The sequence below is a fragment of the Cupressus sempervirens genome, chromosome 3 (genome assembly GCF_028749045.1).
Source record: "Cupressus sempervirens isolate cs-2001-9-10 chromosome 3, ASM2874904v1, whole genome shotgun sequence".
NCBI lineage: Eukaryota > Viridiplantae > Streptophyta > Pinopsida > Cupressales > Cupressaceae > Cupressus > Cupressus sempervirens.
Genome location: NC_143120.1, coordinates 106629944 through 106655736, shown reverse-complemented (window position 1 = coordinate 106655736; position 25793 = coordinate 106629944). Strand labels below are relative to the sequence as shown.

The window sequence follows — 25793 nt, the reverse complement described above, 5'->3', positions numbered from 1 at the left end:
CCAAAAACCCATTTTTGAATCCAAGGGCAAAATTGACCCATGTATATGCTTCCTAATAACATGTTTTTGCATATAGATCTCACATTTCTCCATGAAATCTCTTGAAATCTTCTCCTCTCGAGGCGTTTTTTCAAATCCAAGCATTCTCATGCTAAAAATGTTGAATCTGCTTGCAAGAATTGTCGATTTTCATGGCCTTTTGGACCCATGTTTTGAGAAAACTTCCAGATTTGTAGGTTTTTAGATCATGTTTTGGGGCAAAGAAGAGGCGTTTTGGAGTTTCCATACACATTCTTGCTATTTGAAAGGATGTTTTTGCCCTCCATTTGCAAAAATGAATCATTTGGGGCAGATTTGAAACTCGTTTTTTGTCAAAAACGTCCCATTATCTTGCATTTATTGAAAACGTTGAAGTTGGGAGAGATTCTAGGGCACGTTTTGAGCATTCTGATCCAAAAATGCCTAAGTGGATGTTCATTTCGAATTCCTCATTGAAAGATTGAAGAGGTCCAAGTTTGTTTGAGAATTTGTCAAAGTTGGAACTTCATTCCCTTCATTTTTGGCATTTTAATCTTCAAGCAAGTGGATATTTTCCTTTTGCTTATTAATTCATTCTTATCTTACTGATTTGATGCATGTTTTAGCTTGATGTTTCACATTGTTGATATGGATGCCATGAAAAGTGCATTTTCCCGTTAAAAATGATGAAAAGTCTCATTTTCATACTTTTGGTTTTTTCCCAAATTCCAAATTCTTGTTTGCATGTTGAGGTATCTTGTTTGTTGACATGTTTGAAGGTACGTGTTTCTTTTGTGTTTGTTTTTTTGTTTGCTTGTTTGTTTTCTTATTTTTCTTCATTTGGAAGAACTTGCAAGTTCTTTCCCTAGAGCTTGATCATGTTTCATTTCACTCTATCTTCCATCTGTGAATGCAAGTGCATCTTTTCATTCCACCTCCGTCATTACATGTGTAATAACCCCAATTGGTTATAACTTCGACAAACACCAAATTCTTTAATAATTCAGTTGTTTGACATTTCGTCAAACACTTTGCAAGCAAGCTCAAATACCACTATAAATATGATATTTTTATTTTGATCATAGTGCTATGAAATGTAACAAATTGCTCACAACTAATTATGACATCGAGCACAATTTCTCAGATAATTGCAGCCATATGAATTCTAAGAGATGAATACAAATACTGATATATATAATTCTGAAAATGACCAGTACTTCACACTAACTCTGAAATTGTTCATTCACCAACTAGGCTGCAATATAACAAATCATTTTATAATTGAATTGAACCTGTTACTCCTAGCTTCAGTTTGGTTTGTAGCAGATGTCCACCATTTGCAGGTCTGGTCACATGCATTTAACAGGTCTGTGGCTGCACCATGTACTGGTAAATTATGCACGCCCAGCTGTCATTAGAATGCTAGCATTGTAGTCTCCTAACCACAGGCTGAATGGCAAGATATTGGGCCTTTCTGGTGGTCCAATCCTCAGCAGAATTCACGCAAATTTTGCCGTTGTTTTAACAAGGGAAAAGAAGACCCAACACTCACAACAATGGCATCCCAAATGCATCAACAGATCATCCCCAACAGTCCAAAACCCACGCAGCAACAACAGGTTATTTGGGACATCCAACAGAGCCGTACAGATTGCCTTAGTACCACTAAATGAATACCTCAATACTATATCAGAGAACCTTCCAACAGCAGATATCTAGTGCCAAGAATCTGGCTTTCTGAACGCACAACAGCAAAATCTATTATCACACACACTTCTTCCTATAAAAAACACTTCCCCAGCTACAGCAACCACAGGAAAGGCACAGTATATAAATTCCAGAACTCAATTCAAAACCATTATACATCAGCAATGGTTCGAAACTCACAAACTCAGAAACCCTCACAAGAGATAAAATAAAAATCAATAGACAAATGGATGCCTTTCTCATCAAATGCCCTCGTCTTTATGATCTCCAAATGCCCTTTTGTTTTCAAAATGTAACTTCACTCACGAAGCTTTTCCAACACAATATAACTTGATAACATTCAATTCTTGGCTCAAGCATATAGTTAATTAAATAAATGACCCCTTCCTATGATGACTCAACCCTCAACTTAAGTGAAATTATAAAGTTATATTATAACTTTATAATAAGCCATTTAATGATTTAATAATAATTTGGCCACTAAAAATATAATAACTCCGAAAATACTCATCATTTAAGTATGCTGTCTGAAATAGGAGTGACACCTATTATTTCTCCATGTGACCAAATGCACTTTCCAAAAATAGAAAAGGGTCTATCTCAATCAACACCTGACTTACCACAAATAGTAATCACACAAAACTAAGCCCAAATGAAGTCCAATCTGAGCCAAACGAAGACCAACCTGTAACTTACTAAATTGTGGAGAAGACAAGACCCTCCCAAGCCAAGTCACTGTCCCAGAAGACCCTCTATCCACAATAATTAGCCTACGAGGATCACAATGATAGGCTAATCTCTCAAACTCCAATGCTAGCAAAAATGGGGACATTACAACATGCCAAAGCACATTGCATCATTTCATTCCATTACACTTCACGAGCAATTGTTCCCATTTCATGTTTTAACACATTGCATCTCATTCTTCACATGCGATTACATGTAATCTCACCCTCCATCCACATTTACATGCAATCTCATCCTTCGTTCCCATATACATGCATTTCCATCATCCGAACCTAAATGCATGTTTGTTTTTCATGTAATCCACTTTATGTGTAATGACATCCAGAGAACCCATTTTTGACTAAAGGTCACACTGTTAAAGTCAAAAGTTATCATTTACACACATTCATATGTATCCCAACTTGCATTCTTGGCTATACCCACGAAAGCCCATCATTGCCCACATGCAATCCATCTTTCCAAGTCCAACTTTGGCCCCTTTCATCCAAATACATATGCTTTCCGGTTCATTTCCAGCCATCATATGTGTTCCATAAGTGTGTAATCCATACTTTAAATACCCATCCCTTATGGATTCATCATTGTAACTCAAATCCCAAAGTTCTCAAAGTTTCAATTCCATTGAAACTTTCATGTTACAGCAAGTCAAGATATTCTAGAGTTTCTATAAAGAACCAAGACATCCAGTAAAGACGGCATGCTTCAAATCAAAGAAGTGGTAATTCATTTGGTCTCCATTTTCCCAATGGCTGTTTGAGAACCTAAGTTTATGATGGAATACGCTAAGCACTTTGCTTTGGGAAAAAAAGAAGTTGCAGATGCATGTCGAAAAGTTATTCTGAGTTTACATCTGAACATCATCGAGAAGGTTTTTAAAGTGTCGGAGACTCTAGAATGTGCCAATCTACAAAGGAGAATTCACGACAACTTGAACAAGAAAAAACTTGATCACATCAAGATTTCAAATGACAATGGACAATTCATCAAAGAGAGTTAGAGGTTATCAAAAGACGTAATACCATGATTATCAAGGTGAATGCAGTGGCACAAAATATAGGAACGCTCGATCCTGTTCTCATTCGGAATTGCATCACCAAGTACAAGGCCCTTTAGAACAATCCCTTCAATTGTTTCAATTCTCTTCCATCTTTCTTCTTCTTCTTTCATGTTTGTAATTGAAGAGGATCTATTACATGAAATGTGTAATTACTTGTAATACGACTTACACGTGTAATGACATGTAATCCAATGATTTCTCTTGTTAGTTAGACTGAGTCAAAGTTGGTTGAGTTGCTCCCACCTTTTCCTCCATCTTTTTCTCAATTGCTTTACCTATATAAAGGAGTGTTCTCTTATTGTAAAATCTATCCTTTACATGCAAGAAAGTTTTGCCACACTTATGCAAGCATAACTTTGATTGTGTAGTATGAATTTGGGAGAAAAGTGAATAAAAAAAAGCAATTGGATTTGAAGCTTTGACTAGAAGCAATTGTGATAGAGCAAATTAGAAGCTTTGTCTGTAATTTGTGCTTATTATCTTTGATTCATGTTATTATTGTGTGTTCAATAATAGAGTGTAGTGAGTTAAGAAGCAATCGGATCTGAAGCTTTAATTGAGAGCGATTGTGGTGATACACAGACTAGAAGCTTTGACTGTATTGCCTTCTCAAATTCACGAAAGATAGTTAGAATTTCCCTACTTCTGGAAGTCTTTGCATACCAATGGTAGAGGATTTTCTTATAGAATAGAATAGAAATCACCTACTTTTGGAAGTGTTTGGGCCCCAATGGTAGTGATTTTTCTTATAAATTAAACAAACAAGGCTTAGAGCCAAACCGGTATGCTTTCAATCAGCCTTTGAGTTGGTGTTGGTTTATTTGTATCACCGTTTACAACTTTAGATAGAAGTGTAGTTTGAGGTTTCATCTTTCCCATTACTCGCTCCACAGGTAAGTGTATTCTTTTCTTAAAGCTAAGAGGAAAGAATATTGGTAACACCCCTTACAAAATCTCTCAACTTTTTGCGTACCTTGAGTTGATCCTAGGAATGGTGAGAAGGGGAAGCCTTCTTTTTAAGGTAGGAGAGACTCTGTGTCACACGATGTGGCTGGTCATCCTATTTTGTGACTGGATTTTACCCAAAATTGTCAGTTGCAAAATATCCACCCAACAAGCTTTATTAGTAAAATGAATTGCATCTTTGTCTTTAACATATTAAATGAATCAAGTCTTTTCTGTTATTCTTATACCTTCTTGTCTTTTTGTATTAATTTTTTCCCAATTCTTGTTTTTCTTCTTCTGTCTTGTCTTATATTACTCTTTCTTAGGAATTATTGCATCTAATATCCCCTTCATTGGCTAGCACTTAGTGTACAAATTATTGTTTCTTCTTTACGAATTGGCCAACCATTTTTCTCATACATTATGATTGCTATCCTTGGTTTGAAGACTGCTGCTCATGTTAATTTTGACTCTTGATCTTCTCCAACATGCTTATGGATATCTAGATACATACTCATCAATGACAACATTTCAACATATATATTGTTGTCTTCGAAAATTGGCCCTCGAATAGCTGTCCCCGAATGGTTCCCCTTGTGTCCATCCTTATCCCCGAAATGACGTGGAACATAGGGTGAGATTCATATATCCAGTAATTTCCAGCTAGCTCACGTCCAAACCCAAAATGCTTTCCAAATTTGTGAATTCACCAAAGTACCTTGTCTTCGCCAAGTCAGTGACTACATCAATGTTGTCAATATCCTCTTAAAGCGATGTCTTTGTCCAAAACAACAATTGAATTCTTGAACTTATTTGTCCCTAGCCGCATTCAATGTATTTGTCTTATTAACTCTTTGTCTCCTCGTGCATGTGCTCTAGTCTCTTTTGAATTTGTCCTTTTGTAATTTGTTTCTTCAAGTCAAACTCTGGAAATAAAATGATCTTCTCAAGAATATTTGGCAAATGCTTGTAATACTAAGTTATCCAATCTTTAAAAGGCTCTCTATAGGCAAGGAATTTAAATACCAAGTATTTGCAAAAACACTAGAAATCCTTGCAAAGTGATTCTAAAGAAGCCGCACAAATTGATAAATTCAATCTTGAAATGCTCTATGAAATATCTCTAAGATATCTCCAACAAATTTTAGATATAGTAGATCTTTCACCATTGGAGCCAATTTTCTCCAAGAAGGGTTTTGTTCTTCTAAAGGCTGAGAAAGACAAGTACCATGTAGGGTTTTCTGCAGTTGAGCTCCAATTTGTTTTTTTCAAAGAGCACCATTGCCAATGCCAAAATTTATAATAACTACTTCCGTCTCCCTATGCATCCAAAAGAAAGTCACTTTATTGATATTTTAAATTGGTGCCTTATAACTCCCTAGGCACCAATATTAAGCCACTTTATTAAATAAAATAATGGTAGTTAATTAACATTATTTAAAATAATATCTCCAAGTACCTTTGGTGGCCAGTATATTGTTGACTTTAGCCAATCACGGATCATCAATATATAGTAACTTTGCCAACTAACCAAATTGGTGTTGATGCTGACACTTATATAAATACTAAATATAAGTATGAACTAGTTGTCAGAAATCCCTCGAAAAATTGTCAAACAACTCCAATAAATCCTTTGATCTCATTTGCGACATCGAAATACTCCTTTGAAGTAGCTGACACAAACCCTAAAAGTCATAACCAGCTGTACTACAACATAACCTGACAAAAGGGACATGGCATGCATATCCAAGTACCAAAGCTTGAATGCCACAGAAAGCCTAGACAACCTTAAAATAACCTCCTCATTTGGATTGAGGTATTAGTATGGGCTTGTGAACCAAAGTTCTAGATAGAATTCAATTTTTCAGTATTCAAGTATGGGAAACTTCTGAAACTAAAGAGCGCTGCAATCAATAAAAATAGAGAAAAAATATTGCTTTTCAATCAAGTGTAGCCCAAAACAATTTTTCTTTTTCTTTTTGAAACTAGATGGGGGCTCTAGGGGCAGCACTTTTCTTTGCATGTTCCATAGGGACATTAATAGCACATACCAATTACTCATAGTTTTAGTACTTTTGGCAAAGCTCTAAACTTATTTATGTCTAATTATCTGTTTTTTTTTTGATATTGTTGGAGAATGCTTGATATCCTAGGGACAGAGATATTTCCTATGACATACCTCCCGAAGGGGAATTACCCTTCAAATAGCTTCCTATGGGGACTTGGATGTGAGGGATGTTTCATCCTTGTCTTGTGACACCCAGGACATCCTTATTCTAGGTAAAAATCTTAAAACACTAGGGATGTGTCCCTAGAGTGCATTGCTTTTATCTTTGATGGTTTATGTTAACAACACAGGGCTAGTCGTAATATAGTAGAACAGGCCATCATGGACCACAGGCTACTCTTTTAAAGGCAGGAAATTTCCACTCAAACGCTAAAGAAAAAATGATCTATTCAAAGGAAAATATAGTAAAATGCCCTAAAGATAACCCTAGAATAACATAGTGTGAAAGTGAGCAAAAAGAAAAAGCTAACGACTTTTGAAAAATTGGGGAAACCACTCAGGAAATGAGGGGGGTGATATTATTGCTATTATGCTATCATAAGGCCTATTTGGGGTAGATCTAAGTGACCTAAATATATTATCAATATAGTTTCTCATTGAACGCTTCACTAAGGTCCTCTTTATGGGATAAGGTAAAAGACAACGCCTAAGGATTAGTTGAAGAAGCAAAATTGGTCAATAGATACACCTGTGCACAAAAGGGCAAAGTGGTCTGAGATTTAAAATGTTTTTGTTATCCACTTAGCCTGAAGAGATTACTTTGAGGACTGTAGAGTTAAATCCATGTACCTCTTGTAACCTTAAGCTCAACCACTAAGGAGCTTGAGAATGTTAAAACAGAAAATGATCTTGAATACACCTTTGAGAGAAAGATGTAAAGATTCAAAATTTGGTTGGGCACTTTGCTAAAGAATGTTCCATTTGCTTAATCACGCTAATTTAAGACACTAGCTAGTTGTTGTGCCCTTCATCTGTCTGTCGGGTCCATATTACAATGTGTGTCATGCTATGAGGTTTCCCATACCTAAGCTGGTTTAATGGTTTTAACTCAATTTACACAGTGGGTCTGGGCATTTTTTCTTCTGTTGTACTCACAAGAAAATCTTTAATTTTGTGATGCACATATATTTGTGAGACATTGCTTCTTAAAACTAGACTGGTCTCTGAACTCTGATACAAGATCCAGCTTTAGAGAGTTGCTTAACAGGGTTACAAGGAACCTAGCATGCACACTAAAAATATACTCTTAAGATGTGGTTGGTCATGGATAACAGGAGAGGCACATCTTTTTTCATTAAAGCTACTGGTACCCATCAATGACTATACAATTTATTCCTAAAACCTATAGCTACTACCTATCTTTTTGGTTGCCATTCTTTTACGTGAGTCAAAGAATTTCATATGGATGGATTGGGAAATAATTTTCATCACAAATGGATACCATATCTGTGAACTGATATCTTATAATTGTACTTCATATTTGTCTTCTATTTGGTTTTGGTAAATTTTAGTTTCTAATTTAGCTCCTACACATGCTAGGCCAAGTCCATTAAGCATTGTAGCTGTTTCATTCCACTAATCAGGCATTAATTGTTTGTAGACATTAATCTGGTTTCTTTCTTACTCTCTTTCTTCACAATAGCCCATATTCAATATTTTTTCTTTGTACATCAAATTCTTGTACATCAGGCAATTCTAAATTGTGAAAGGAGGAATGGCATGATTAAATGATATATTCTTTGAGGTTGATTTGTTAAGATGATGACTGATGCAGTTTTTCAAGATGATTAGAGAATACTTTGTCATTTACCTTTATAGGTAAGGGGATGATCTACTGCAAAGGCTTTCTAAACATTTTGGATTTGATTTTGCAGGAGAACCAGTGGAGGAAGGGGATTTATTAGTGGTGCAGGAGAGACTGAACTTCAACTCCAGCGTCGCAGGTACATGCTACTTGTATAAGTAATTATGCTTGCTGGTAATTTTACTGGACTTGGAAAATAAAATATTAGACTCTGTAAATGTAAAAGGGGATTTTTGTTCTAACTCGTTGGTTAGGAAAAGGTTTTGATTTCAGTGTTGGATATTGTGCTTTCCCTTTATTGCTTACTTCCAATTCAGCAGCAGTTTGTAGTTTTTGAAGTATGTACAATTACCAGACCTTGGCAGGATTACGCCTCATTCATGGCTTATTAATTTTTCTGACTTGATTTATAGGAATACTATAAATCAATATAATATGATATGATACTAAAAATATATGGTTTTCGGTATAAGAATGTCATTCTACTAAATTATTCTTTCTATTTGTCTCATCACAGAAGTCAAACTTGTACGTTGGACGGGATAATCATTTTGTAAAGAAGATGGCCTTTGAAAGTAGAACATAATGTATAGTAGTAACATATAGGAGAATTGGTGATATCTTTTAGTGCAAGTTTTTGTAACCTACCATCTGTTTCTCTAAATTAATGAAAAGTATAACTGTTATATCTTGGAAATACCATGGAGGTAATACAAACGTACTAAAGAGTGTTTAAACTTAAGTGATATAAGAAGCTTGATACAACTCTTGGATTCTACTTTATTTGTCTCAGCCTTGTGGGATCCTAATGATGGTTTTACCAACTCCTTGTCAAATTTCGTTATCACTGTGCTAAATGTGCAGCAGAATGAAGGTTTGTACCTAGTAATTGACTATTGATTCTAGGGATTGAAAAATTTGAACAAAAACATTATTCTTATACATTATCTATCATAAAATGTATCTCTTATTCTTGGTCATTAGAATGTACTCCTGATTGGTTTCCGAGCTAATCTTTGTTGTCCAATGATATATGATTATATTGTATGGCAAAAAATTAAAAACCATGCACATTGCAAACTTTGTTTGATTCAATACAAAGTGTTCGACAAGAGGGTATTGGGTGAATGCTTTATACAAATATTACCATGTGATGCATGACCAAAACTAGAGAAACTGCAATACAATTTAAAATATGTTCTAATCCTCTTCTGATCCAGCACACTATGTTTTCAATACAATATTAATAGAGAACAAAGCATAGAATTGAGGTTTGTGCTTCCTCTGACCAACATGACTCTTGTCTAATTGTTTACAAAATGACAGAAAGACGGTTGCAATTGAAGATTTAACACCGAGTATAAGATTTTTCCTTATCAAGAATGCACTTGTGTGAAGTTAATGGAATTGATGTTGAAGAGGTGCATGCCTTTGATAAGATCTTGAGATCAGAAAAAGATTATTTGTAATATCAAGGTATGCACATGATCACGAATATAAAGATGTGGATTGAAACCGAAGTTATTTAGTGAAGGGCTACTTGATGGAACCGGAATCAAGCTTAGAATAAGTTATAAGGTGCAGTCCTCAGGGAAGACAACTTCAAATTTCACAGTGCACTCATAAGTGCATATCTGAAAGGGAAAACTCATCCAAATTTAAGTCTAGAGTTTCCATTTTGATGTGTGCACCTCTATGAAGAGAAACTGTAAGTCAAACAATTTAGTGAAAATGGCTAAGACTTGTAAAAATTTCAGAGAAAATGGCTAATGCATGAGGTCAAGGTCACACCTTTTAGGAGGAGGTGTTTAAATAAAATATTGGCCAAGTATGTTGTTAAAGTTGATAAAGGCAAAGTCCAAAATTCTAGTTTTTTTGAGGAAGGGTTCATTAGAGTGCGAGGTGCATACATTTGTGAGGTTGAAAATTGAAATCTCTGTTAAATTCATAAGTGCACAGCTAAGTGAAAGGTACTTGGTTTCAGATTGAAAATTTTGAATTACAATGTATAAGTTGCACTTGATAAATGAAATAAAATGAAGAATGAAAGCACAATTATTAGATATGTACCTAAAGTTGAAAGGTGCACCTGGTTCGAGGAAAACTCAAACATTCAAGAGTCATAGTGTATAGGTGTACATGTGAGTGTAAAGTGTGTAACTAATAGTGGATATCAAAAGCTTACTGATATGGGTACACCTAGAGAAGTGCGCATCTCAACAAAGGAGTGAGTTCAAAACGCCAACTTTCAAATGTGGTTATCAAGTGTGTGCCTCGCCAAGAGAACTTCCGAAGCTAGTTATTGGGTCCACATCTCACCAATGGGATAGTTCAATTTAAACGAAATGTTGAAATATATGTTGGCAAGTGCAAAGTTGGCAATGAAATGCAATTTTGTACAAAGAACATCAGAGGTGTAAGTTTAAAATTTGTTTTATATTGTATTGGCTTGTGAATAAAGTAGAAGTGCACATCTAATAGAAGGGTTCAAAATGTCAAAAATGAATTTTCAAGGTTTTTTAAAGATATCTATAAAGGGTTTGTCACAACTAGATAATATAAGATAAATTATTAATGTCCAATAAGAGACCACAAACGAACCTAAGGGACTGAATACAAACAGAGGCCAAAAGGCAGGACCACCAAACGGTGTCCGAGAAAAAAGGAAACCAACAAAGAAAGAAGCAAAGAAAGAGAAACAACACTACATAGGATAGACCACGAAAATAACTAGTAGTTTGTAGTCGTGGAAAAGTATCTCAAAATGGAACGATAACTATCCATGTGCGGAGAAGTTCAATCCCGTAGCTGGAGAGAGGAGGACCGTTGTCGTTGATGGTGCATGTCCATGTGATCTTTGCGCAGTCTCATAGTGTGAGTAGCAATAAATAGGCTCCATAACTGCTTGGTTCCTCTAGGAGAGGTAACCAGAGTGAAGAAGGGATTGATAAGTTGATGACTAGACTTCGATCCAGAGGTGGATAACTCTTGAATGGTGAGATCTCGAAGACGAAAGGCCTCTTGGAGATAGAGAGCAAGATACCACTGATCATCATACCTAAAGGAGGATAGGGACCTGATTAAACAATGGAACCTTCCTCGAATCTTGTAGTAGATTAGACAATAGAATAGGAAATGTATCTTAGTCTTAGCCACACTATGTCCCAATACTGGGAAATCCGCTCATTTATGCTGATTTGGTCATCTGTTTGGATACAAAGTCTATGGGAGCCAACTTTGAAAGAGCTTGACTAAATATGTAAGGCATGGGGCCATCGCTGGGAAGAGTAGTAAGGTGGAACAATAAACCATTCTCGATGTCAATATATTGCAAAGCATAGAAGGCCATATGGGGGTGGAGGCCCCCTGACGAGTAGACCCAAGTCACGTGAATATACCTCCTATAGATGTCCATCCTGGTAATCTCATTCAACTCTAAGGGGGGACGAGATGAGTGGGAGCGTCCAGGGAATACTGAAAGGGAAGAAGGCGGTCAATATCAATACTCACAGAGCCGAGGAGATTGGAAGCGTGAGCATACCAACACCAAGCATGACAAGTTGGGTTTGAGGCAGCAATCAAAGCCGAGGAACGATAGGCCAAGTAGGAATAACAATATATGTTATCAACAACGTTCACAAAGCCCTTGACTCTATGGAGTAACCAAACCAAATAAAGGATCGTGCAAAGTCTGAAAGGATGAGCTCCGAACTCGGCCAAGACAATACTAGTAGGAGTAGTTGGTTGACAACAAATGAAGCGTCCAAAGAAGAGTCTGAACCCTCTCCACCGAAGCCCAGTCAGTAGCCAATAGGGAGGGCTCCTAGACAATTGAGCCATAAAGAATAATAGATCTAACCAGGGAGTCTAAGTATACATCTTAGACGTGCTATCTTGGAAGTGGTGTCTGAAGCACAATCTTTCAAGCAAAGCAAGTGAACCCAACCCCTTGTTGACTCGCATTGTCACGGCTGGTCTCAAACTAAAACGCGGTCCAGAGAACTTGATGCCCAAATAGGTGTAGGTAGAAGTCATTTCAATCTCAGTCACTCTAAAAAAGTCGAGATGTGAGGTTTTCAAGTAGTTGAAAACCATAACTTGGGTCTTGCCCAAGTTAACCACCATCTGTTGAGAGTTACAAAAGGAGGTCAGCCTATCCAAAAGACCTTGTAACCCATTAGAGGAGGAGGATAGTAACACCACTTCGTCTGCAAAGATAAGGATGGATAACAAGACCTGATGAAGATAACACCCATCCTCAAGAAGCAAGAAGCTCCTCGGATAAGTCTCAAGCTCATCAGTATAGACGAAACAATGCAGGAGAAAGAGGGCAACATTGCTTGACCCCAAGAGAACTCTGAACGAGATCGGAGAAGCCTTGAGGAGTCCTGAGACAACCAACAACACTCCAACACCTCAAAGACCCAAATATCTTTGAGCCGCTAAAAGAACGCTGAGCAGGGGACAGAGTCGAAGGCATTGCGAAAGTCCACAAAGGTGCAATAGACTTTCACCAATCGGTGCTGAGTGGTGCATGAGCACACTCTAAAACATCTCCATCCAAGGAATAGGACATCTCAAAATCTCCTTTTCATTCATGTAATAAGCCCAATTTGTGAGACTAAGGGACACGAGGTGCAATTATAAACCTTGTCATCCACCTTGGTTAAAAAGGGCATTTTCTTGCATTTTCATCCTAGGAATAGGAGAATAGGTGTTAGGAGACCTTAATAAGGTTTAAAACATGTTTTAGTATCCTAGAATCAATTCTTGATCGACATTTTGCTTTTGATAGCTTTTTGGCAAAAGTTGTCAAGTTGCAAATTAGCAACTTTTTGCAATTTTGCAAGTTTTGTTGCACTAATTGCAAAAACCAACCCAAACCACTTTGTGGTTGCAGGAACTATTGGGATATGTCAAATGGAGATGGGAATGAGGTGCCAAGACAGATGGAAGGATTGGTTGTACAGAGGAAACATTGTTGCAATAAAGAAAATTGTATTTTTGAAGCATTTTTACTGGTTTTTGGCATTATATGGATCTGTACAGTCTGGTAACTGTGTAAGATTGACATGGTTGGATAGAGGGTTGAATCGCCTCTCTAACGCTTTTGGTTTGAAGGTCTCATCTATCATATCAAGCAAGATACAACCATTTTTGTGTTGGTTGCAACCTTATAGGCTGCACCTAGGGTTTTAGGGGAAATTTGGCCATATCTTGCAAACCCACCATGGGAAAAATCTAAATCTTGGTGATTTGCAAGATATGAGAATGTACTTTAAGATTCCATTGGTTTCAAACTCTGGCAATGCAGGTCGTGGGAGGAATCCACAAAGCCCTAGGATAGGCATCTCTGTGCGACTGTCCAAAAGTGTGCATTTGAGTGCATGAAAAAAGTTGGGGGTGGGGTCTGGTGTTGAAAACAGAGACTCAAGACTTTTTCATGGTTCTTGACATGTTCCAAGTGTTGTTGGTGTCTAGGAGGCTGTTGGTTGGCTACTTTCTTTGTTAACCAACCCTAATTAGGCCTAGTTCCTAATAGACAATTTTAAGGAAAAGTAGTGTTGGAAGATTGATCTGGTGTTTTTCTTTTGGGGATACTATAGGGTAGTTGTTCGGGTCCTATTGAACCTGGATTTGGGCTTGGTCAAGCCCTGGAGATCAACTTGCTAGTAATTTTCCTTGTAGCCCTCCTAGTAGGACATGAATTGTTTGTAGTGAGTGGGGATTGGATTCCACCCTAAAAGGTCCAATAAAGTCTTGAAGACTCATGTTCCTAGTTTGGTCCTTATAACCAAATACAAAGGGAAGTTGTGGGAATGGTCTACCTTGTAGAGCCTCATCTTGTCTAGATAACCTATCATTGTGATTATTTTACCCATTCTAAGTCTAAGAAGGGTGTTTTGAACTAGATAACTTGGGGCTCTGCACCACCGAGCCTCCACAATAATGGCCCCGAGGGTAAGAATATGGTCTATAGTCTAAAAATCCACTTTGAAACCACGCTGGCATATAGTCATGCAACCCAATCTGTCCAACTGTCTTGTGAGAATATTATGCAAAATTGTGGCATTAAGTTTGGCAAAGGTATGTCGGATTATCATGGTCTTATAGTTGCTTGGATCAGAGGTCGACCTAGCCTTGTGGATCAGGTGAATAATATGGTGAGACCAAGACGATGAAAACCCAGTACCTATCACCATGTTGAATAGAACATCAAGAGACGATCTAAGAACAAAAATCCCCAGCTTGAAGAGCTCCACTTGAAACCCTTATTCATCAGCAGCATTGCTAGAACTCATGGCTTTAACAACCTCAGAAATGGTGGATATTTTAAAGAGGTGGCAGTGGGGGGGGGGGGGGGGGTGAAATAGAGGGAAGGTTGACTAGGAATGTCGTAAAGGGTGGCGATGTGGGAGACGAGGGAGCTGAAATCCAGGTCAATGGGGAGGGCAAGGGGTGGGGAAAGAGCGTGCACCGAAATGACTTCAAGGAGACCCGAAGGGAAGAGTTGAGAGATCTGCACTGCTCAAGGTAAAAGATATGCTTCTTTTAACGAATAAAGCTACAATAGGAGAGCCCGACTCAAGGAAGGGAAGGATCCTGATCGGTGAAGGTGGAGCGAACACGGCGGTGAAAGGACTTGCAGTCATCATCAAACCAACGATTTTGGGAATAGGAGCTGGGGCGAGAGGGGCAAGCAATGCAAGGGGCAAAGAAATGCGGAAACGAGAGGACGAAAGACTCCCTGATCGCTGTGGAGATGAGGTCGAACATGACAAAAGCACATGTTAGGGCCATGGAGGGAGCGGCCAGAAGAGAGCACTTGAGGCGGGCAAGGAAGAGGACACGATCTATGTCAACAAAGGAAAAGGTGGTGTGGGTAAGAGAGGACAACATAGAGGGGCAGGGGAGGGGAAGGACGGGGGTGGGATGGGGACGAGGAGAGGGGTATGGAAGGTGAGATCGAGGAGGGAATGGTCACTCAATGGAGAAGCGACTAATGAAGGGGATGAAGGACACTAGCATCACTGCAATAGCGCAAGCAAGCAACCTAGAGTTGGGGAAGCATTGGAGCCTGTTAAGAATTACGAGAGCAAAAGACTCACAGAGATGAAAGAGGTGCCTGTCATATCGTGTTAGGGGGCCATCGATCTAATCAGGGGAATGCTATAAAGCGATCGTATTACTGTTATACTCATAATTACATAAGGAATCAATATGTTGATCATTGAAATGAGCCTGAAAATCCTTGGTATAGGTGTTGAAGTCCACTAAAATGACCAAGTTCCTCAAAGTATAGAATCTATCAATCCAGTCACCATATGGGTCACCCTCGGAATTGTGAACCGCATACGGAGAAGTAACCAACGGGAAATAACTTATAACAATGAAAAGATTTGTCCTATCTGCCCCTAATACGAACCCACATGATTCTAGCAAGGTTGTCAACATCCATGATAGTTGTCAAGCTAATGAGGCAATCACGGATGAGGCATGCGGCCCCACCAAAAACCTTGATTCCCCTAGAGAACCTGACCTCATCCTGATGAACATAAAGCCGTTGATACCTAGGAGTCTTGGGAAGAGGACAGGTCAAAACTCTCATGTGTCTGAGTAACAAGGATAATATCCACAGTGCCATTGGCATCATAAAAATCCCTGGGAATGACCAAAGAGTGCCATTATTGTTCCAACAATGAACAATCAAGGAGTCACAACACCCACCCCACACACCCCCCCGCCCTCCCCAACGCAACCTGACCCAATGAGTGTCATTTGGCCTAGGGAGCCCACCTGGCCCAACCCGGTTGAGGACTATCTCTAATAACTGCCCATTTACCCTCAATGCGGGCTGCAACAACTAGAGGTTGGGCCTGTTTAAGCTCAGTAATGTGTGATTTGGTAAGATCTTCATCAAGATAGATTTTAGATGGCAAAGGAAAGAGTTTTCTATGAATCCTTAGAACTCATAGCTTGTTTGATGCATTAAGAAGTTTGATAAAGAGTGTGGAGTCATACCCTATCCATGCCCTATCTATGAGAATCTGAGGAAGCTTAAGCTGGTCACAAAGGAAGGCATACACCTTGTCAACTAGGTTAGCAGTGGAAGATGGAGGCCATGAGCGTTTGGATTAAGTTCCCTAGCCCGCTGCACCCGTTTGTCCGAGAACTTGGACTGAACAAACTCCTCAACTCCAATGTGATATCCCTGCTGAAATAAGACAATATTAAATAATTATTAAAATATAATAATATAAGAAGTACATATTGAATAAATAAATAGTAATATTTAATAATGATGAGTACCATATAAATTATCATACTTTTAAAAATATACTAACATATTTAAATATTAATTTATACATTATAATTAGATTATATTGTAATAATATACATATTAGAGAACTAATGAATATTGATATAATGAATATAATATATCAAAGTACTATTAGTATTAATAATATTAAAGCCCATTCGCATTAATCATTGAGACAAGTGATTAAGGGAGAGACATGTCTCTTCACCATAAAAGGACACAACTCTTCCATATTCCAAGATATATAATGAGAATTGATTATATTTTCTTAGGATAAAAAAAAAAAAACTTATTCTTTATCTATACTTTAAGCATCTAATTTTGTTGGCTATCTGTTTCAACAACATAAAGTCAAGACCAAAGTTTTTAATCATTGATTATGATAGAAATTAGGGAAGCTAAAAAGGGGTCATTACAAGTGGTATTAGAGCAGATTTTCCTGCCATCTTGTGAGGAATATATATGCACGGAAAGAACTACAATTGTACTCCATAAAAGAAAAGTAGAGAGATAAATAAAATAATAAAAATAAAGGAAAATATTAATACCATGTCTGTATGAGGCTTGGGAGTAATTAGCTCTCATGAAAACGATAAATATAGAAACAAAGATGTCAAAATTAATATTGTTAAGTAGTTCGTTCCGTTGGAGGTCGAGTGACAATATTTCAATAAAATGAAGATTCGCATCCATAAATATATTGTTGGAGAATACATTATGACAAACATCAAGATGTATGGTTGGAGAATTACGTAAGGAGATGACCCTATTACGCAATCAAGACTTAGCTTGGAAACTATGTTTGAATCAGTGACGGTGTTTAGCATATGATAAGTGAGCAACGATTTATGATGGAGCATTCAAACTATATATTGGCACAAAACTATTGAATCGTCGATTTTCTAGAAACAATCAGCATATTAACATAAACATTGTGTTTGGAAAATGTTTGCAGCATAGACATACATTTGAAATAAAGAAGCAAAGACCACTAATGTTGTCGGTTCTATTGGAAAGTTATGAAAGTAGTGGCAACCTCCCATGAAGCGAGTGAAATTTGTTATGAATATAATAGCAAATCAGACATTTTGAAAAGTTGTACGAATTGTTTAGAAAGGTCGATAGAGTTGGTTGTTTGTTTAAAAAATGTAACCCACATTAGTCCATGATGCCAAGAGATAAGGAAAGGCGGTTACAATAACTACCCAAAAAATGACCCCAAGACATTTCTTGGATGTATAATCAGATGTGTACGTACGCTAGAGATCATATGTGCATTAGCGGCAATAGAAAAGACTATTAAAACTGATAAATCAACACCATAATTTTAGAGAGATGAAGCAACAAATATTAAGTGGAGAATACCCTAGTTTCCAATTTATACATCCTGCACTGATTCATCTATATGGAGCAGTGGACCTAGCGTTTGTGACAATTACCGATATATGCAGATGGCTGTTCGATTGACAGAATCATGAAACAATCAATAATATCATTTAAGAAGAGTAAATGATATCTAGCAAATGGGTTAAAATATTGATTGTAGTCTTCAAAGATGATTTGGGGAGCGATAAGGACATTAGAGATATATACAAAAAAAAAAAAACTTAGGGAGGCAAAAAAATATAATAATGTGAAGTATTAAAACAAGGTGGATAAGATTGGGAGCAAAAGGAAAAGTGAACCATAAACCCCTGATAGCATCAAAGTGTGTGAAGCTGCTTTTGAATATAATGGATAAACAATCCATTAAATAGCTTATGTAAAAGATATTAATTATGAAGGAAATTTCAAGGGAGAAAAATAAGATACCGAGCATTAGAAGGATCAAACAAAGGGAAGTAAATAATCCACTTGACCTTGGAAAGGTCAACAGAGCTAATTCAGTGTTCTTGTAAATTAGGCGGCATTGAGAAAAATGAGACACATTAATGTTGACAAGGAGTATTAGGTTGGGAGAAAAAATGCTAAGTGGTAGAACAAAATAAGGTGGAAAATTGTTTGAATTTGTCACATTATCAATTAAGGGTGTGGTATTTAATTATTGGGCATATAAGTAGTAGCAAGGGACTAACATATCTTGATGTGAACATAAGTAAATTTAGTGAGTATTTACAAGTCATTTATAATCAAATTGGAAACTAGAAGCAATTGGACGGTAAATCCCACTAAGGGTCATCACAAGTGGGATTAAAGGATAATCAAAAGGTTATATATCTTCAAGAGGTTTCCTTATTAGATAGATACATAAATGACAATTGTTATTAGAGAAAGGGGAGAGATTCACAATATAATAGGAATGCTTGATCCATGCTTAGCTAGATGTGTTGGATTCATATGGAAAGGAAATGCTAATTACTCTCAAGGAGTTGGAGATAAATAATAAAACACAATTCATCGAACATTGTGGACTTAAATCAAGATAAGTTATCGTTTGATTTATTTATTTTAGAATTTAAAGATAAACTTCAAGAAATTCCTCTATTTTGTATAGTTTATAAGTACTAAGATTCTCATATTAAGATCAAATTATTATTTTCCATGATCAAATTAAAGGAAGATTCAAAGTGGATCCAATGCAAAATATTGGAATGGAAGGTCATAAATTGCAACTTCAAGGAACAAATTTGGAATTAAAAGAAAGGTCACCGAAGGGGACATTGTTTAACATCCTTTTTGCTTAAATTGATGGATAGGGAGTGTGCACAGGGGGAGGAGTAAATTGGTCACATCGGGGTAAGAGAATCCCAATATGGATGAATATGAGGGAGCCCCAAGCCGAGCGTGCCCAAACTCGAGAAGCACTAAATCCACCATCCACTACATAATTAACTACATACTGAGTGGGTAGGGAGTGTGCACAAGGGGAGGAGTAATTAACTCATGTTGTTGAAAGATAATTCCCATATGGGGACCCCACATAGATCATGTCCAAACTCGAGCAGTTGTAAATCTACCATCCACTATGGAACTAGCACATGCCAAGTGTGTAGGGAGTGTGCACAGTAGGCAGAGTAAATCGCTCACATTGGGGAAAGATAATCCCAATATGGGAACCCCACGTAGATCGTGTCCAAACTCGAGCAACTGTAAATCTACCATCCACTACGGAATTAGGTGCATCTTTAAGAACTTTGATTTCCAAAAAGAGGAAAGGAGCACGACATTTGCGATTGAAGTTGGTAAAACGTTTCCTTAACCTTTTCTTATTTCAAATCGTAATATGTATACTTTGTGTCTACATCATGTCTTCATTCATCAATGTGTTTACATTGTGTCTTCTTCGTGCTTTCATGCATTCTTGTGTTTACCTCGTATTTGCAAAGTGTCTTCATGCATTAATATGTCTACTTTTTTTTTAATGCTTTGTGTCTTCATTTGTATGTTCTTGCATAGACCCACATATACTAACATGTGTACTTTTTTAAGTTTTTGACACACATGTAGGAAAGAGAATGAATGATAGCAATGAATTAATAAAAAATCAAATCAACTACTTGAGGACAAGAAAATTTGAGAGGGGAGGACTGTGATATCCCCGCTAAACTAAGACTTAATATTAAAAAATTATTAAAATATAATAATATAAGAAATAAATGTTGAATAAATAAATAATAATATTTAATAATTATGAGTACCATACAAATTATAATACTATTAAAAATATACTAACATATTTAAATATAAATTTATACATTATAATTAGATTATAAAGTGATAATATACATATTATAGAATCAATGAATATTGATATAATGAATATAATATTAATATATCTAATTACTATTAGTATTAATGATATTAAAGCCCATTCGCATTAATCATTTAGACAAGTCATTAAGGGAGAGACACGTCTCTTCACCATAAAAGGACACAACTCTTCCATTTTCCAAGATATATAATGAGAATTGATTATATTTTCATAGGATCATAATAAATGGAACTTATTCTTTATCTATACTTTAGGCATCTGTTTTTGTTGGCTATCTGTCTCAGCAACATAAAGTCAAGGCCAAAGTTATTATCATTGAATATGATAGAGATTGGGGCAAGCTAAATAGGGGTCATTACATCCAACCAAAGGAAGCAGCTGCTGTTGACTCTTCTCCTTATTGCAGATTTCAGCCCATGATTTTAGCTGGTCCATGTTCCTTTTCAACGCATTATGGCAGCTAAGGAGTTCATCTTGCATATCCTTAATGTCTTTAATCTTGGCAGCATGAATAGAGCTCTCATCAAAATGTCATTAATCTCCCAGCATGAATAGAGGAAAATTTATAGAATCATCATGGTCATCTAGAACTACCTATCGAAAAGCTAATTTTTAGGCCATGCTATTTTTAGCTATCGTCTATTTTAGAGAAAGAGCATATTTTGATTTTTGATTTTCTTAGCTAGAATTGTTGATAACCTATGCTATGTTTATCCCAGAGCCAACTATTTTTTGATCATTTGTCATTGGATCTCTTGTAATACAATAGGTGTTAGTTGTAAATGTTAGTTTGTAAAAAATCCTATCACGAGTTTATCTGGCTCTTGCCTGTTTTAGTTCTAGATTTAGTGGATAAGTTTGTAATAGGACCTACATTGCATGCAAGCAATTAATTCTTGCAGTATTAGTTATCTTTTCATTTATAGTGATGCAATAACAATTTAAACATCATATAGAAGTGCCATTTCTACTTGATTTGGAATTCTCACATATACTTCTTCAAGTTGATGTTTAATATCAATAATCTAAAATGGAATGTTGATTCAGTAAGATTGATTATGCCTATTTTGCTTCTAAATTGCCATTGAGATGTTTTCTTATGTGTGCAAGAGGACATTAAATTGCCTTGGGCAAGTTCGCATACTTTTTTTTATTACAAACTTTCTCAAACTTGGAGATTGTGGTTTTGTATTAATCTCTAGTTTAATTTACCGACCATTTGAAGAGTACATGGTATACTGAGAGAATCACTATATCAACAAAATTTCACTTTTCAAAGTTTAATAGATACAACAACAATTCTTTATTAAGCTTAATCAACCACACATTCAAGTACAAACATAAAGGAACACAAATTTTACTTGTAAACCCTATTGGGAGAAAACCATGACAAAGTAATGCTTTTATTTCTATTCTTCTTTTACTAAGACTGTAGGCACCAATGTACTAGATACTGCAACCTGTTGTTTAATTTGTGAGCACTAACTCACTAGTGGCACGAGGCACCAACCCCGCACTTACTTTGTGAGCACCAACTCACTAGAGACACCAACTCCTTATTCATATTTCGACATTGTCAATGATGCTTTTATAAATGGATGATCTTGGTCTTGACAAATTATGCCTTTGTTCTCTTCTTCAATATTTTATAATTACCTTTTTAAATTGATCACAAACTTGTCACTAAACTCCTGTCACAGGTTTTCTATTGTGTTACTCTTATCACCACCATCAAATGTTCCGCAAATCAGATTACAAACATGTCATAAGTTTGTTTTTAACTCTTCTTAATCTTCTCCTTAATTCTGAAATAATTCTCTTATGTAAACTTTTCTCCAAATCTTGTGTGTATAAATATCCTTGATTGAAAACTTAACACAACATACTCATTTAATCTTTCAAATTATCATGGTTGTATGCCTTATCTTCCAAGAGTCATACTCTTAAAATGAAGAGCCATGTCTTCCGACTTAATCGCTACGTTTATCTCTTTTGATTGCTGTTTGTCATGGCACCACAACACATCCTCATAAAACCATACTTATGGATTATGAAATCGTTTTAATTATGTTTGTTTACTTTCATTCCTTAACTGCCCCTTTTGAAGACTAATATTAAACACATCTTTTGAAGAACTGCTGGCTTTAACAAAGATTAGTTTATTGGCAACTGACTTTAATGTATTACACCTTGTCTTATTATAACACTTTGCTGACTTGTCAAATAAAACCTGTTGTCATACAGTGAACAGCTGATTTTTATGTCTGCTTCTTAATTTTTTTTATATCTGCAGTCTTCATTTTTCTTTTATGACTTCTTGGTCATATTCGTTTTTTAATCTTTTTCTTTATTTTGTTTTACGTGACTTGTTTTTGTCTTAAATGCTGTATTTGTTTCTTTTTATTTGTCTTCATCTATAATCATTAACCAATCTCCAAGTTGGCATAAGTCAGACGTTCGAGTCTCAACCGCCATCTTACAAAACTCACTGATTGCATAAATATATGTTACACATCATGGTTACTGCTTGTCATACATCAATGATTCATTCGAAATGACATCAATTTTAACTTGGACCATGGTGTATTCAGTATACTCCTCATGATGATGTTGCTGCTTATGTTTGACATCAATGACAACTTTCTAACACTGTTCATGTTTGCATTATAATTTTCTCAATTTAGTGTGTACTTGCGCAGTTCAATCTTTCAAGTCGAATGGTGCAAGTGAAATTCATGGGAATCATTTTCAATCAAAATGGTAAAGTTCTTTGTCTTTCATTGAAGTGCATGCCATCCTCTTGTTCTATGTGAATCCAAAAAGATACACATTTAATATTACTTAGCATGGTCATGAACCACTTTAGAAAGCATTTTTCATATTAGTTTAAATTTCATTTTCTTATCCTAATTCAAAGAGTGGTTCTACTGCACTTATGTTCTATCTTGTGATGCATTGAAATATGCAAATTAAAATGCTAACATGTATAATAGTTTACATGTCATAAAAAGAAATAAAGCTATTTTCAAAAAATCTAGAAATCTCCTCCCAAAGGTGGAATAAAGAGGAGAAAATGGAGAATATCATATGTTTGAACAAAATAGTGATAGCCCTTGAGACCAACATGGAGGTTATTATGAGAAAATCAGAATTGGACAAGGCAACAACAAAAGCATGTGGGCCAACAACAAGAGCAGATAAGCAAAGACCAGTCTTATATGGACTACTAATAAGAGCACATGCCTTAAACTTAGGCACAGGAGATGATATTTACAACTCAGAGGACAATTATACCTTCGTAGAAGGTGACAAAGAGATTTAAATAAAATCTTCCCCATTTAAAGTTGAAACCAAGGTACAAATCTCATTTTTTTGGTTGCCATGCAAATATTGAGTTCTTAGATACTTGGATGAAATGGAACTCTATTTTATTGTGAGTAAAGTTTGTGGATCACAAAATATATTTTTTGCATGTCTCAAAATGAGAATTAGATCTAGAAACCTTCTTGGAAGGTGATTAAGAGATTTAGGTAAAATCTATTACATTTAAGGTTAAAAGAAAGGTAAAAATAAAATCTGTTGTTGTCAATAATGCAGAGTTTTCAAATATTGGGATCAAACAAATGGGAGTTTGTTTCAGTGTGCATAAAGTTAGTGAGGCAAAGGATATTTTCTTGCACGTCTTAAAATGATCAAACATGCTTTAAGATTGTGGGAAAGTTATGTGTTTTTTTCTAGACAGATGAAGGAAACTAGTTGTGTCTAACCAGGAAGGAGTTTTAGATTTGGTAGAAAATAAATTATATTCTATTGGCTTAAAACCAATCAAAAGATCAAGTGGTTGTATCTTGAATGTAAATGTAGCTGATGTGTTCAGAAGACAAACCATGTTATGGGCATGGAAATAAGAGATGAGAGTATGCGTATTGATTATCTTGGAAGTCTTTACATCTACAGTAGATAATATGTAATCACCACAGATCCCCAAGGCTGGACAAAGCTTGAATCCAAGCATATTATGTGCAAGTAAAAAAATTTACCACCCTCCAAAGAGGAGGTTTACAAATCTTTTCCTCCCTCAATCTATCACTAAACTTTTGTGGGACCAAAATTCTCTCAAATAAGTGTGATCTGTAAGAGTCAGTAACAATGTACATAGATAGGTGAAGGGTAATTTGAATTCATAAAAAGATCATCAACAAACACAGTCCAAGTTTCTAGGCTCGAATTTTGACTGTGGGATGAATTTACAGTTGCGAAAATGACCTAGTTCAAACCATCTCAGAAATGACTCCTAATTATATAAAAGTAGAACTGATAATGAAAATGTCATATTTTTGTTTCTGTCTTCTAGGGGGTCCCATCTCAGGACCAAGAGAGATGCTCTGACATCAACAACAATAAGAAATAAAGGTGGGAGCTATGTTTTTACACTTCTGAAATAAGGAGATTCAACCTTTTCATTGTTGTAATTAGAGGTGGAGGCAATTATGTATGTAATTAAAAAGTGCAAGGGGCAGATTGCAGCCAAAGTAATTCATTGTACTTGGTTATCTTTTTATTATGATGTAAGAGAGTATTTGTCATTTAACAAAGCTGTTTTTTTCTCCTCATTGAGAGTTTCTAGGGTAAAAATTTGTAGAAATGGCCACAGCCCACAAATTTGTCATTGCTTTCTGAGGATGAGAGTCCACAAGTGAATATATTGCTAGGTCACTAGTTGGGTGTAGAAAATGCTTTAACTATTTAGTATTTTATAATATAAAATTGAAGTTGTAAAATTTGAAACCCTGTCAAAAATGAAATCTGAGAACCTAATTAGAATTTAGAACTACATAGTTAATTATGTAAACTGCTGAAAAGTAATAAATGAATTGATTTTTCTTAAGGATTAACAGATAGATTTATTTATGAAAGTGCTAACATAAGCTAAATAACTATCAGTTAGCAAAATTGGAAGGGAAACAAAAATGTGTTGCATTGGAAGGGAAACAGAAATTTGTTGCCCCAGGAAATTAATTTTGGCAGTGCATAGAAAGGGTGGACATTCTTGGTAAGGAATGGTTATCACTTAGGGCTTGGATCTTCATGAACATTATGTTGCCTTTTGCTAATATAAAGTCTTCACTCGTGATGGATTTATGCACCAACAACTCATCCCCAGAATGAAAGTGATATAATGTCTTATGGTACGAATAACTTAAATTTCCTATATTTTAAATATTTCCCCAGGTCTTTGATTGCTTTTTCCTGCTGTCCAATCTCCGAAAAGGCCTCCTGCCCCATAACCACCCTACAACAGCTTTCCAATGTTTCTTGCTATTTCCTTCTTGAAAATGCTCAGGAGCATGGGCATTGATTGCATATCTTAATAATGTAACAACACCAAATTAGTTGCGTCTTGAAAACAAATTA

The 25793-nt window shown here is 36.1% G+C and overlaps 1 protein-coding gene across 3 annotated transcripts in view; it reads left to right on the top strand.

Moving 5' to 3' along the window:
- LOC149565002 (GTP-binding protein, HflX) overlaps positions 1–25793 on the top strand; it is a 117238-nt gene that overhangs the window by 32474 nt on the left and 58971 nt on the right. For all 3 annotated transcript variants that reach the window (XM_089818531.1, XM_089818533.1, XM_089818532.1), the window contains exon 6: positions 8417–8485. In XM_089818531.1, coding sequence (XP_089674657.1) covers positions 8417–8485 — 69 coding nt within the window. The remainder of the gene's footprint in view (positions 1–8416; positions 8486–25793) is intronic.